The sequence below is a fragment of the Chaetura pelagica genome, unplaced genomic scaffold (genome assembly GCF_000747805.2).
Source record: "Chaetura pelagica isolate M959 unplaced genomic scaffold, ChaPel_1.0 scaffold109, whole genome shotgun sequence".
Taxonomy (NCBI): Eukaryota; Metazoa; Chordata; class Aves; order Apodiformes; family Apodidae; genus Chaetura; species Chaetura pelagica.
The window spans coordinates 14,081,443-14,096,144 of NW_009970725.1; the positions used below are offsets into that span (position 1 = coordinate 14,081,443).

A 14,702-nucleotide genomic window follows, 5' to 3' on the forward strand; every position below is an offset into this window, starting at 1 on the left:
GCACGCAGTGCTTTCGGTGTCCCACATGTTGCTATTCTGTCTGTGAATCAGGAAATCTCAGTTTGTACAAACACACATACTGTACCTTTAATTGACCTGGCCCTCAAATCCCCTTTCTTAGGTGCCTGTGAGGAAGACACGGATGTGTGTCTCTGTATATGTGTGCACATGCAAGCATGCATCTTTCCATGCACAAAGGGTAGATAAATGAGCCTCCTCAACCAAGTCTGTTGCCTGCAGCCAATTGCAACTAGCACCAATTATTCCTGTATTGAGGCATGGGCAAAGTTTAAGAGAAGAATTCCCAGCTGGAAGATGAATTCACAACTTATATACATGTAGGAGAGAAGTATTAACTGCTTCGACAGCTTTAGGAGACTACAACACGTGATCAACCTTCTGTCCTTGCTTACTTCCCAGTGTTGTGCAGCAAGAACATACATTGCTTTAAGGCAATTAAGAAGTAGCAAAAAAAGTTAAGGTATATTTGTTTTAAAGGAAAGGAAGAAGTACCCACCTATTAATTATTAGATAAACACGGCCATTGACTTTGGCATGGCTATGAGGTGGGAGATGAAAGCACAAGAATGCATGAGATGAAAATGGGAAATGAATTAGAGAGAGAGAAAAGGAAACAGTTAAATAGGAATGAATGCACTTTCCTGGCTACCAAGAGACACACATTGTCATAACAAAGCACAGTCTGAAAGCTTAACATACAGCATGCAGTGAGAGGTTTAAGTTAGCTTATGCATTTAGACCATATGCAACTTCAGTTAGAATGGCAGGTTCTTTTTACAGAGCCCAGAATGTAAGAATAGCCTTTATTGCTTTATCTCAAGTAAGCCAAAGAATATTCTGCATATTTTTAAGAAGAGCTATTTGGCTTCTTTTTTAATTTGAAGACAGTTATAATGAAGCATCATACCACAGAAATTTCTTCCGTTCTGCCTTTATCTCTGCCACTCTGTAATTCATGGTGCAGCAAGGAAATGGGTATGTGAAGTCCTAATCAGAGGATTTTTCTTTCTCTTGCAGATGTAAAATAAACTGTTTTTAAATAGTGAGAACTGCCAGTTTGTGTCCCCTCCATTTGCAGCTGGCAAAGCCTTAGTCTTGAACTGACACTGCAAACTTTGCTCAGGTGAAGCAGCATCTTAATACATGAACAGTCTCAGCAATTTTAACAGGAATCTTTGGCTAGATACAAACTTAATACCATAACCCTACACAGCAGTTCACAGGCAGACAGAGGAACTGGAGCTTGTTTCAACAAGTTTGCTATCAAAAGGATTGAGTTCTGTCTGCTTATTAAAAATTAAGGTTCAGTTTATTTCAAATTTCTGTGAAGCAGCATAAAAGCAGTTTTGAAAGGTAAACCAGCTGTTGAGTGAATGCTAGAGTTTTCAAGGCAAATATAATGTTTTAATGTCTTTGTACGAAAATTGCACATACATATGAGTTTTTAATCTGTTTGCATTTTCCCTGCAACTTAATTCTGTTGCTAGCATTACTGTTAAGCTGAATCTGGTTGTTGTGCTAGTTCTTATCCAGCTTTATGCATCATCAGTACAAATGTCAGCTGAGCTCTCCTGAAGATTTGAACTATGAAGTTGGTTGATGCTCAGTACAGATTTATCACATCAGAAGGGAAGAAAACAGGTGGATCTTCACATCAGACATTGTTTAAGGCAATATAAACAAACAAAAAAAAAGTGTTCTGATTTGGGTATTGGACACAATTTTCTGCGTAGGAACAAACAATATGCATTGTAACTCTGAAATACTGAAAAATGGCAAATGTAGCACATATACCACATTTAAGAATTAAAAATACCTACTTTTCTGACAGCTCAACAATCTAGTACACATTTAGACTTAAAAAAATAGCAGTATAGTAGCAAGGTAAAAAAGCTGAAGATATCACATGATCCCCTTCACTTGTAACAATACTTCAGTAAAAAGCCTGGTGTGACAACAAATGTCTACTTTCAGCACCTTCTCTGGATAAAATGTCTCTGATTACCTATAAAATCTACACCCTAAAACCTTATTTTCTGCTATGGATCTCTATTTTTTTTTGTTCTCAAGAGGACACTGAAAACATTTTGTACCTTTATTTTCAGTGGTTCCATCCTCTGAAAACAACATCACTTTAGTTGCAGTGATTCTGTTCATGCCAGCATTTGGAAAGCTGTAGCTAGTATTTTGCTATCTTTCAGGAATAACAGGAAGATTTGCGAGTCGTGGTTTCACAGGCTAAGTGTACTTACTGTATCATGAACCCATCTAAATCTTGGGAGTGCCTTGGGTTCCCCCCCCTCCCTCCCCATTTTGTGCCTACTGGATTGCACTAGGAGGGATGTAGAAACTCTTCCTATGTTACTCAGCCCAAGTGCAAAGTGTTTGAGCTACAAAAGAGCTTGCACAGTTACTGCAATGTGTACTGCATTCCTCCAGTGTCACAAATGCCTCAACCTAGGAACAACACTGTTTCAGCTCAGACACTTATTTGGGCTTTGGTTTCAGGGCTAGGCTGTCCAGTTAAAGAGATGTTAAAATTGACCTACTGCTGCACAAGAAGTCTGCTATGGACAGAGAAATTTGCTCACAGGCCATTTCAAAGGAACCTTGAATCTACCATCAGATTTAGCAATTCAAGAAAAGCAAAAGGAAAAAGCTTTATGCAAACAGCAATTTTAAAAGGTAGGTTAAAAAATTAGGAAATGTCATCAAGTTTGATTTGTTCTGGTTTTGGCAACTTATGTAAAAATAGAAACCAGAAGCATTCTATAAAAGTAGATCTTATTCACACGTACTGCTGATAGGGAGCACAAACAGACAAACATAACATCCACTGTGAATTTGCTTCATGTTAAATGGAATGCATGAAAAATACCTGAAATGCTTTTGCAAGTCTATCAAGTCCTAGAACACAATTCCTTTTTAAGACAAAGTATCAGAATTCTACAACACACTATGGTGTACATGATGTTGTGCAGCTAGTCACCATTCACGGAAGTGCAGCTGAGTTACACCTATCACTGGACAGGTAAATACTTAAAAAACTGTGTTCAAATGAATTGGTTTCTTCAAAGAATCAGAGTAAATGCCATTGCATAATATGACACTATGTACTATGAAACCCTTTCTGTCTCATGGTCTTGGAACAGGATCCTAGGCCAGATACATTTTATGAAGGAGAATACGGAAGAGTTAAACTCAGGAAAAGGGAGGTCCCAGAATAATGAAAAAAATGCTAATGAACTTCTTAAAAAGATCACTGAATGTCTCAATTAGCACAGCCAAGGGTCAGTACTTTAAAGAGTGACCACAGGTTTGGGATATTTCCATTTCTGAATCTGACCTTTACAAAAAGGCCTGATTGCAAAATGCAAGTGTGGTATTTGTGAAAGATCTCCTAATTTTTACTTGAACCTCAAAATGGACATTGATAAACAGATCAAACAGATCACAAATTACAAGACATGTTTTCTATTATTTATAAGAATTACAAAAAGGCACACAGAGCAATTAAGCACCTAACTGCCTGTAAAGGTCAAAGAAGATGAGATAAATAAACAAACAAACAAATAAATAATAGCACTACCTTTGCATATATTCCCTAAAATGAAAAACTTTGAGGTGTAGGGGGACCTGGGGAAAGACAGATATGTTGGTTGTGGTTTGTTTAGCAGGGTGCTGGATTCTAAGGGTTGTTGATTATTTGCCCTCCCTTCTTTTTAAACAAGGTAGCCATAGCAAAGGCAAAGAATATTTAATGGAAAGTGAGCTCTACAAGATAGTCAGAAACAGCATTTTAATACAGATAATTAATAAGTCATTTTATTTTGTTTCTTTACCTGTAGATAGTGTTGTCCTGTTTGCTGGTTACAGCTTTTAAATCAGTGAGCTGGAGAAATCGGTCATGGAAATAGTGAAGATGTAAGATACAGGCCAGCAGGAACGAGGTGGGGATAAAGATGCGTGTGAATAGTTCAGCCACAGAAAACCGTTTTAAGCCAAGGTCCTCTAGTCTAGAAAAAAAAGTAAGCCACTGAGTCCCATTTTCACATCAAAATCTCTTCCTTGCCATGAGACATTATTTCTGATCTTTTGCAACGGGTAATAAGCAGCTGGCACTTGTTATTTGTTTTTAGTTCTTCAAATTCTTACAAACCAGGAAGTTTCATGATGCAAATATCTTGCATTTGGACTCAGTAACATAAAGAGATACTCTAAATGTACAGCCTTAGATGAATCAACCCTGCCATAGATCTCTTGAACCGGATCAGTTCTCCCTGACTGAAAGTCCTGCCCTGGAGATGCACTTGTATTGCACATACTTTGTCAGGTAAGCTTGTGTTGAGAAATACTCAACACATCATGGCAAATCCACCTTCATCAGCTCCAGACACTCTGAAAATCTACTCTTAATCTCTCCCAAGATCTTACTTCTACGTTCAAACGGGGAGAGAGAAGTATTTGCACTGTATTGGGAACAGGAGCAGTGCCAGGGCCTTGATCATGCTGATCTTTATTGCTACACCAACAAATCTATGGCTTCAGAGCTGTGTGCTTAAAGTCAGCTATCCTTGAGGATGGTTTCATGATATTTTTCCCTCACAAGAAGGAAGAGTGCTCTCAGAGCATTGCACCATGCTGAACTCAAAAGTCCTAAGAAAAAAATGAAATTAAATGAAAACACTTACTTGCTTTCATCCAGGCCTGTCATGTTCTTCCACAACCCAGGGAACGACTCAAACTGGTATGTATAGATGAATATAAGTACTAACATTGTGTAAACAACCACTGACATCCAAAAGTACTTTAAAATCCTTCTCCACCATTCATAATGCACCTGAAAATCACACACAAAAGATTTTGAAACAAGCTGATGGCCAAGACACAGAGAAAAATACTGGCAACACTGTACTGGCAAAAAAAGAACATGATTCTTCCTTACTGCCCTGAAGGGAACAACACTTACTCAACAGCAGCCACAGTTCTTTGAGATACAGTTCTTACTCCTGAGGCATATGCACCCAAGTACACACTTTTGTGTAAAAATGTCTGTTGGGACATGGCCACAGACATACAGGTCAGGGACAGCTTCAGTCACTCAGTTTCACCACCATTAGGTGATGAAAATGCAGAAGGACAGGGATTCCATGTTCATTGGGGTGTGGAAGCTGTGTGGATCAGCTGTCACAAAAACTGGTGGCTATGTAGGACATGCACAGGCCTAGAATTTTCCTGCACAGGTTCCACAGCTTGCAGTGAGGTGGAGTCCCATAGCAAAGGTGTGTATCATATGCATCTAATTTATATGTGCACTTTGCCTGTCACTATAATCAAACGCCAAAGGAGAATTAGTCTTAACCCCTTAAAATGACATTTTTTTAATTTTATCTAACTAAAGAACACACACTATTTATTAATTCTGTTTGGAGCTACTTTATTACCAATTTAAACATATGAAACATTGTATTAAAGAACAAACTTAGTTAACACAGTTCTGCCTTACCTGATAGAGGGCCACACAGAAGAGGAACAATACCATATAGATGATTTTGTACATCACAATTCTACCCTCAAAGCTGACGAAGAAGAACATGCCTCCACAGACATAAATCCAGTATTTGATGAACATAGCCATCACCAGTTTCCCCAGGACCTTCATAATATCCTGTTCATCCTCATCGTCTTCTTCCTCCTCCTCCTCTTTCTCCTTCTCCTTCTCTTTCTCCTTCTCTTCCTCCTCCTGTTCTTCTGGCACTTCTCCCTCTTGCAACTCCTCTTCTGCAAATACAGAGTCACATTTGGCCTCTCTCTGTTTTGGGGACTTTTAGTAAGAATTCAAATGGGTGGAAAGTAAAATCTCTGCACACAACACAGAAATTTAAAACAAGATATTCACAAGACATGGTATTTTTGAATCAAACATGCCTCCAGAAAAAAGGAAAGAGTTTTAACTTCATAAAAGCTTCAACCTGCTCTTGGAGCCATACAATGCATAGCTATATATCCTTACCAGACAAATGTCTTCACTTTGTCTGAAATGCAGGCTGCTGTAGTGGAAAATTACAGCCTAAGGTTTGTATAATCGGTAACAGTCGAAATACTTATGGCAATACCTATACTCCCAGGCAATAAACCTTTTAAACTGGAAAACAAAGAAACCACCAGCACTGCCAGAAACCTCTCATCTTGAGTTTAAACTCTCATCTTGAGTTTGAACCTCTCATCTTGATTTTCATCCTTTAGAGAATACTGTGGTACCTCCAAAAACCACAAGCAAGAGAAAACATTAGCATAAAACTAAACAAGCTATAAAAATAGAAATGCTGCACTAACACTGTTGTTTTTCACAGAAACTATGGCTTTCCAGCTTCTCCTGCTGCACCCATGCCATTGTGGAAGAGGCAAGCTGCCTTTGCCCTATGAAGAGGTCAGGATTCGCCAGTTATTAACCTTGTGTGGCTTGTGGAGGGCAGTGTTAAGTGTCTCCCAATAGCAAGGACACATATGCATCCAGATAACAAGGCTTGTTGAACTCAGAGCATGCAGCTACAATGCTTTTCTTCACTTTGAGAACTACATCAAGACTTCACCATCAAAAGTCTTAACCACTCCTTTTGTCTTTCCTTGCTCTTGCCTTGCAAATCTTTTACGTGCCCAGCTCTGACACTGATCAGTCATTTTACTGAGACATATATTGTAATTACTCAAACAGGAAGCTTCCTGCTTCCCAGGGTGGTCTCCTACCATTTCAGGGAGTTGAACTTCTTCAGGTCAACATCCAGAGAGACAAAAAAGGGCAAGAAAAGTTGCCCAGTAGCAAAAGAGAAAACAGGCCACCAAGCTGTTGGATGAGCAGAAACTGTAGCAGTAAACTTTGCTCACAGGTATGCTTCTTACAGCATGAGACCCTGCACTGAAAACAGACATGCTCGTTTCTCCATTTAAATTAGTGGTTTAAATTCTGGTTTTGTGGAAATGTTTATGTGCAAACACAGCTTCCAAGGAATTCAGTAACTGATTTTTCCTATGTAAACTCTTTACCTCCTGTGGTTAAACTCCTAAAGCAATTAATCTCTGTGTTTAAGTTTGGGACACAGGAGTAAACTGATTATTTGGAAGTTCCATAACATTTCTCAAACGAGTAATTTCATTTATCTTTCATTTCTTTGCAGTTCATCAGTAAAGAAAATTCTCATTCTATTTGCATTTCTGAAGTTCAAAGGTGCTTTATTTTTATATCCTGAGAGATAGCTGCACAGATTTTGCAATCTCTTCCTTAGTTAATAATGATGTCTTGCTAATTGCTTTCATCATTACAAAAATGCAGTAACTGGAACTTTTACCATGACAAGAACTAAACTGGATGTGGCTTTACCTTTTCCTTCATTTTCTTCATTTCCAACTTTGACCTCAGATAAAGTAGCTTCTTTTAGCCGAAGTGCTTTTTGCTCAGTGAGGTGTTGCCTCAGCAGTAGCCAGAAAGTAATTGTGAAAAGAATCTGTAAACAAAAAACAAAATAACAGACTAATTTTATATCCTATATCTGGCTAATACAAACATATGTCTTCATAAATTTTGCATGCCTTTGGTTTCTCTGTCCATCAGAAAATGGCCATGATGGCATCAGTGTCAAAGTGCATCTTTGTGAAAGTCACGTCATTCAGGAAATGTCCTGTATTAAAACCAACTTTATTCCATTCATACTTTTCCATTGAGCAATAACTTTTCATTTCACATCTGTTCTTAAAAGGAATTACCTATACTGTTCTATTCTCCCCTGTCTATTCAGTTTTTAACTCCTGTCTTACAAGCTTAAGGACCTTCTCATTATATATCAATAGGTATAACTTCCATCTGTCCATTTTAATTAATTTTTCCCCTCTTTCCAGGGAAGAAGCACAGGCGTATAAATGTATCATCATTATTAGGGTTTGGTATGTATCCTAAGTCTTTTGATTTAGGAAGTCTGGTACTTTAGGTGCTTATATGCAATTAATTTAAAAATCAAAAGTTTCATTATATGTCTTCAAGTTACAAAAGACACAGTCGACTGAATATGCCTTGCATTTGGAGCAGTTACAAAGGTTAAGAGAGCTCTTAATTCTTTGAAGAGCTTTAAGCGATGGCAATTCCATAACAGCAGGATACCATAGAAATAAATAAATCTCTTCAATGAAAAATGCATTTCTCTGTATTGCAAAAACCTAAATTCAACAGCTTGCAATTCTCAGAGATGGCCAAAATTCAAAAAACAGCATGATACCTGTACATCACACACTTCATTTTATGTTTACATTCTGCAAAGTTTCCACTGGTTTCAGTGGTGCAGAACAAGGGTTATTTCACTACTTTATAAATATGTCAGAGCCAAGTATTTTGCATACAATAGAACGAGAAGGCAAGTAGTACAATGTTAAGAACTCTCCCGTTTTTCATCTAACCTGCAAGTACTTCATGGCAAAAGCAAGAGGCCTCAGGCTAGTGACAGCTGTTTTCACTGACTGCGGCTATAGCTGAGCTGCAGCAAAAGGCTGGCAGCCTGTGTGAATTGTCACAGCTTCTCCAGATGCCTTTGGGAGCTCTGGCTTTTGCAACACAAACCACTGATAATTGTAAACCATGGATTTGTTCTGCAGCGATTAGCTCTGTCTCCCTGCTGCATTTACACCTTATTCTCTTTGGAACTTCCAGAGCCAGAGCTGGCTCTAAGAAAAGTCTTGAAGGGTGGCAGAAAGAAAAGAAATGCTTTTAGTTCACCTTTTACAGTATTAATTTTATTTCCTTTTCAGACCAGGAAACACAGACACGCAGCGTGCAGAACATTACAGCTCGTTTTTTTTTCTATTTTCCTCTCTTTGCAGAACACAGAATACAATCTTTATTTAAATCCAAATTTTTTTCAAAGGGCTTTCAACTAGGAATAATGCAGAGGGGTAGAGTTACTAGCAGTCTTGAGGGGGAGTGATGGACAGGGCTGACAGGAAAAAGGGTGGTTGGGGTGATGGGAACAAAAGGAAACACATAATCAACAGAACAGGGCTTATGTGACGTAATGTCAAGCATTTGTATGTAAGCAAGGAAATGCTTTCAAGGCACCAGTACAGGGAAACTTTCCAGATACTTCCTGGGAAATAAGCATGCCAGGTGCCTCTCTGAAGTGCCTGTACACTAACGCATTCAGCATGGTGGATAAACACAAGGAATTAGAGACCTCTGTGCAGAGCAATTCAAGTGATGTGTCCCATTCTGACACCCCAGTACAAGAGAGACGTGGTCGTACTGGAGAGATTCAGGTGAGTGGCCACAATGATGAAGCTACTGGAGCATCTCTCCTGTGAGAATATGGTGAGAGAGCTGGGTCTTTTCAGGCTGGAGAAGAGAAAGATCAGGGGAATTTCATCCAATATCTATAAATACCTGCAGGGAGGGCACAAAAAGGACAGAGCCACATTCTCTCAGTGGTGCCCAGTGATGGGACAAGAGACAATGGGTACAAACTGAAAGAAAGGAGGTTCCTTCTGAACATCAGGAAACACTTCTTTTTTACTGTGAGGGTAGCTGAGCACTAGCACAGATCGTCCAGGGAGGCTGTGGAGTCTCCACCATGGGGATATTCAAAAGCTCTCTGTGCATGGCCCTGGGTAATCAGTTCTAGATGGCCCTGCATGAGTAGGTAAGTTGGACCAGGCAACCTCCAGAAGTTTCTTTCAACCTAAAGCATTCTGTGATTCTGTGAAATTTACTGAGTGCATTCAGCCTAAGAAATCATCATAGATACATAAGAGTTTCCTTTGTTGACACCAGGCAGTTTTAGATAAGATATTTGATGATACAGCTAATAAGAAACAATGTAAAAGGGGCTGATGTATCAAGACAGTTAAAACTATTCAAAGATTTACAAAGTCTCTTACAAATTTACAACTTGAGAGAAACTGTAGAACTTCTCTTGCATAATCCCTTGAGCTTTAGCTCTCTTACTCAACTAGCCCTACCTTTATGAGAGAAATAATACAGCACTCACTAATTTTCAAATGTATTAAAGACCCAGAAATGGTTGTTCAAAGGGCACTGCCAACAAGGAAAATCACTTACAGAATCACCTTAAATGGTAATTAGGACTCAGAAGGGAAGTGATTCAATTAACACAAGGGGAGCAGTGCCAACCAGATGCACTCCCTGAGATGCACTTCTTGGGTGCTCTAGGAAAAAACTTTCTATTTATGCTTATTGCCTTCCTTCAAAGCAAACCTACCAAACCAAATGTGTCTTGTAGTGCTTTCACAACACCAAAGAAAAAATCTATTATGCACCAAGATCAACAAACTCTCTTGTTTCTGACCTGAAATGGATTCTGACTCCTGCTGCTTCAAGTGTGAGGATAAAGAATTAAAGCTCAGTCACAGCTCTCTAGTGATGCTTTTGCCAAATCATGAAGTTGTGACTAGTAACAGTAACTGCAATGACACCAGAATTCCAGTTGCCATCATATTTAGAGACAGATGTCCCATGGATATTAATCTAACAAATCAAATCACATCTAGTTTTGCATCCCGTTTATAAAACCAAACGAGTAATTTCCATCCACTAATAATTTTCTACAGAATTGCCATTATCATCTATAGAGATGTCTGTAACATTTGTTTTGGTGTTAGCTTAACAAGCTTTTCTGAACACTATTTTTAATGACATATCCTTTATCGTAAAATGCTACTGAATGTGGTTATTCTGAATACTGAGTGAATGTCAAGAGATCCACATTTTTTATCACAATATATTTTGTGGTTTCATAAATAAATCTCAGCTGTTTGCAACACCTACCTTTGATGCCAGCTCCCCAGGTTCCTTTCTTTCTAAAAAACCGGATACCTGAGGAAGCTCATCATCCTTGAGCTCAATACTCCATATATACTGCAGTGTTAGCAGCAAGTTTCCATAGAAAACCATGAATGGAGAACTGATCATAGCATATTTCCTTCGGTCCCGAATCATCCACAATGTGCAAGACCAGATCAGTAACACAAAAGTCAACCAGCTGTGATACGTGATACTCCACGCCTTGTGGAAGGAGGAAAGAGAGGAAAAAAAAATGTTCACAGATACATTCAGCAATAACACAGATGCATATGACCAGCTAAACTTCATTTATGCTTCTCTACTTAAACCACATTTTCATTGTCCTGAGACTTTCTTCAATAACAATCAGCTACTGGGCCAGCTACAAAAACAACCGTTGGAGAACATGTAGAAAGTGGATTCTTAAGAAGTCCACAGCAGAAGTCCCTGCTTTGTGCATTAATTGCTGCTCAGTAAGGTTTGTAAGCAGACTCATTGCTTCTCATTACACCCAACTAAAAGAGATGGAAAATACAGACTAACTTCTGGGAACACAAGATCTTCTCGAAAAACTAGCAGAAAATAATTCAGAATAGGAATAGCAGAACATATTCAATAGTTACTACATTCAAGGCCTTTGACAGATCAACAAAAAAATGCTAACTCCACATTGTTCTGGCTTTTGTGGAATCAATTTAAAATTGAAAGCTATGGTATACATACACTACATATACCTAACCTGAAGAACACTTAGTCCACACTAACCATGTTAGGTTACCGGAAATACTCACAATGACAGAATGTTTTCTGTAGCTTGCAGAAATCTATTACTGAAAACTGCACTATTAAACACTCAGGGAAAAGCACTGGGGTTTAAAGTGTTTGTTATTAACATTGTGTTATCGATCTAGGACTAAATTAAGCTATAAATATGGTAGTAAAACTGTGGAATAACTGTCAATGTAACATTTTAGATCCCTTTTCAATTTAAATGGAACAGTAAAAACCATTAAGGATCTTTCAATCGGCTTAGCTCAGACCACTCAGAAATTATGTCTTCTAAGGGTATGTGAAAAACACTGATATTGTACTTATCTGTTGCCATGTAAGAAAATAACCTACACTGAACTGTCTTTGGCTATGGTGTAAATGGAATTTGTGTCAGATCACACCATAAATAAATTAATAAATTAATTTGGGTCATATTAATAGGGATATATCACTAAGAAAAAAATCTAGCGTCACAATCTTGAACTACAAGAAAGGTATTGAGAGATATAACATTAGAAACGAATAATTAAAAAGTTAATGGATATTATATGAAGGATGTGAGTTTTAGTATACGGAAAAAGAGGCATTGTTTCATTATGAACACAACTACTTACTAATGTCTCAGAATACATTAAGTCACATGTAGATTCTGGTCAAGGAGTCTGCTTTATTTAGCTGACAAACTTTTCCTTCTAAAGGACAGCAAATAAGGCTTGAAACTTTATGCAAACAAGAAGCAGCCAAGCTAATTTGTTTTACCATTTTTAGTGCAAAACTGGGCCAAAAAGCTTTATGGTTAATTTCATCACAGTTGAAACCTTTCCAAAACAGTAAACTAAAGTTTGCATTGGGAATATAGAGAGCCAATCATCATGCTGAAAACTTGCTACAGTGCAGCTCAGGGATATTTTCATAAGTGGGCTTAGAAGAAAGCAACAACACGACAAAGAGAAATGAAGGTGGAAAGTAAAACAATAGAAGAATCTCGCGTGGCATGAAGTTGTATTTTCCTTGAGACTTTTCTATGTCACTGTAGGAAATTAGGCTTTACAGATCTTTTATTCTCAGAGAGAATCTGGATGCATGCTTCAACCTGAAATAGGAACTGTATTTTTAAAATTTACTCTATCACTATGAAATTACTTAATTTGGTAGGCAAATTTCTGAGTGGAGCAACAGCAAGACAAGGCTACTTATGCAGAAGCTTTGGAATCAATAGCAAACTAAGCCCAAATGCTTTTCTGATGTTTAACAGACAAAAAAACCCCAAGGCTCCCAGTCCTGGAAATGTGATGCTTTACCCAGACCCTCACACATTGCCGTATTTATAGGTCTGTAACAGGCCTGGGGAATTATGCATTAATAATCTAAAACAGACCCAAAATTACGCAGACACCATATTGGTATTCTCTAACTCTGATGCAAACACTTACTGAAAACCAAGCGATGAGATTACTTTCAGGAAAACATTGAGAAGACACATTAATTTGTAAAATTAACAGCATTTTTTTTTGTTGTTGCTGGTACTTACCATCATAGCTATCAGAGCACAAATATAACTTTGTTTCATGATAAATTGGAACACAGAAACAAGGGCATGTAATTTAACATTTTCTTTTTCCTCTTGAGCAACTTCCTCTTCTTCCTCCTCATCTTCCTCTTCCTTTTCTAAGTAGAAAAATAAATTCTTATTTGCAATTCTCTCTCCTGAAATGATCTCACTTGTAATCACTCCGATGATTACTTCTAGAACAATCATCAAGCTCAAGACAGGAACCAAAGGAAAATCACATTTGAGCACGGTAAAGCAATGCAAAGCCCACAGTCACTGTGTTGGCAGGCAAAGTATTTCAGATTGTATATGCCTATGATTTACAAAACTGTGGTGTGGTCAGCCATCATTGTAAGGTGACAGCAATTCCTTAACTTCAACAGGTCAGAGAGTTCACCAAAATGAAAATACAAGCAGTGAATGGAGATTCAGAACAGGAAAAAAAGTATGGAAGTAAGTGTAATTCCTAGGCAATTCACTACCTGATAGGTCATCCGAAGGCTCCCATTTGTACTGTGGTGTTGAGTACATGTCTGCTTTGGCCGGACCATTTTCTAATGGCAGCGTGGGGTGGATGGTGTGATAGTCAGCAGGGTTTCCATTCACTGTCACCAGAAGCACCTGCCAGGGGAGAGGCACTGCATTTAGGGTGGCTCCTGGGAGAATGAGACCCCTACTTCTGTGCTTTGCTAGTGCTGGGTTGCCAATTTAAAGGAGCTTAATAAGCAACTGCAGTTACTTCCTCCCAAAGAAATTGATATATTACCGTCACATTGCATGCAAAAGTAGCACATAAGAGCTTCCAAATTTAATTGTTGTTAGCTTTTTATGCAATGTCAATAAAATTACTAATTTGTTTGAGTGAAATTCTTTAGCAAACAGTAAAACGCTACTGCAGCTTTGAACTTCTACAAGTATTTCCTTCTTTCTTTCAAAGTCCCAAAATATCATTGCATTAGGCAACACTTCAATTTATACACAAACAGTCTGAAAAGGAATAAAAGTGTGGATACACAAGTAAAAGCAATTAAGTTACTGCAGTCAGCTGAGACATGGTAAATATATATTTGCATGCTCTTGGCCTGTCCTATCTATGAAATTAAATTGAAAGAGAAAGGAATGTAAATGTGGGCAGAATTAACACATCCTCAGCTGAAAAACGCTAAGGTTGACTGTATGGCTTTATGCACAAACAGTAACTCAGTGAGCCCAGGTTCAGACATCCTACCTTTCCCAGGATATATTAGCTTTTTACAGCCAAGCTAGGAAAGTATCATTATATCTCCTGCATGTAAGTTAAAGCAGTAACCAAAAATTCATCATTAGGTAAACTAATACACGGAGATTTTCAGACTTTAGTTCATATCTAACTATCTATAGCAGTTTTGAAAATGATGCTTATAAATCTCTTATAAATTTAAATTGTTACTGGTGAGAGCTACATTTGCTGCTGCTAGTAAAACCAGTTGTGGTAATTACTGTTATTGATGCCACAGTGATGCCACTTGGTAGTACTAATTC

At 38.1% G+C, this 14,702-nt stretch overlaps 1 protein-coding gene across 1 annotated transcript in view; it reads right to left on the reverse strand.

Moving 5' to 3' along the window:
- Positions 1-14,702, reverse strand: part of PIEZO2 (piezo-type mechanosensitive ion channel component 2) — a 258,854-nt gene that overhangs the window by 77,126 nt on the left and 167,026 nt on the right. Inside the window, exons 11-17 of the mRNA XM_010006936.1 lie at positions 13,664-13,802; positions 13,161-13,297; positions 10,844-11,080; positions 7,400-7,523; positions 5,528-5,802; positions 4,713-4,861; positions 3,864-4,037 (exon numbers count right to left, since the gene is read on the reverse strand). Of these exons, the coding sequence (XP_010005238.1) occupies positions 3,864-4,037; positions 4,713-4,861; positions 5,528-5,802; positions 7,400-7,523; positions 10,844-11,080; positions 13,161-13,297; positions 13,664-13,802 (1,235 nt within the window). The remainder of the gene's footprint in view (positions 1-3,863; positions 4,038-4,712; positions 4,862-5,527; positions 5,803-7,399; positions 7,524-10,843; positions 11,081-13,160; positions 13,298-13,663; positions 13,803-14,702) is intronic.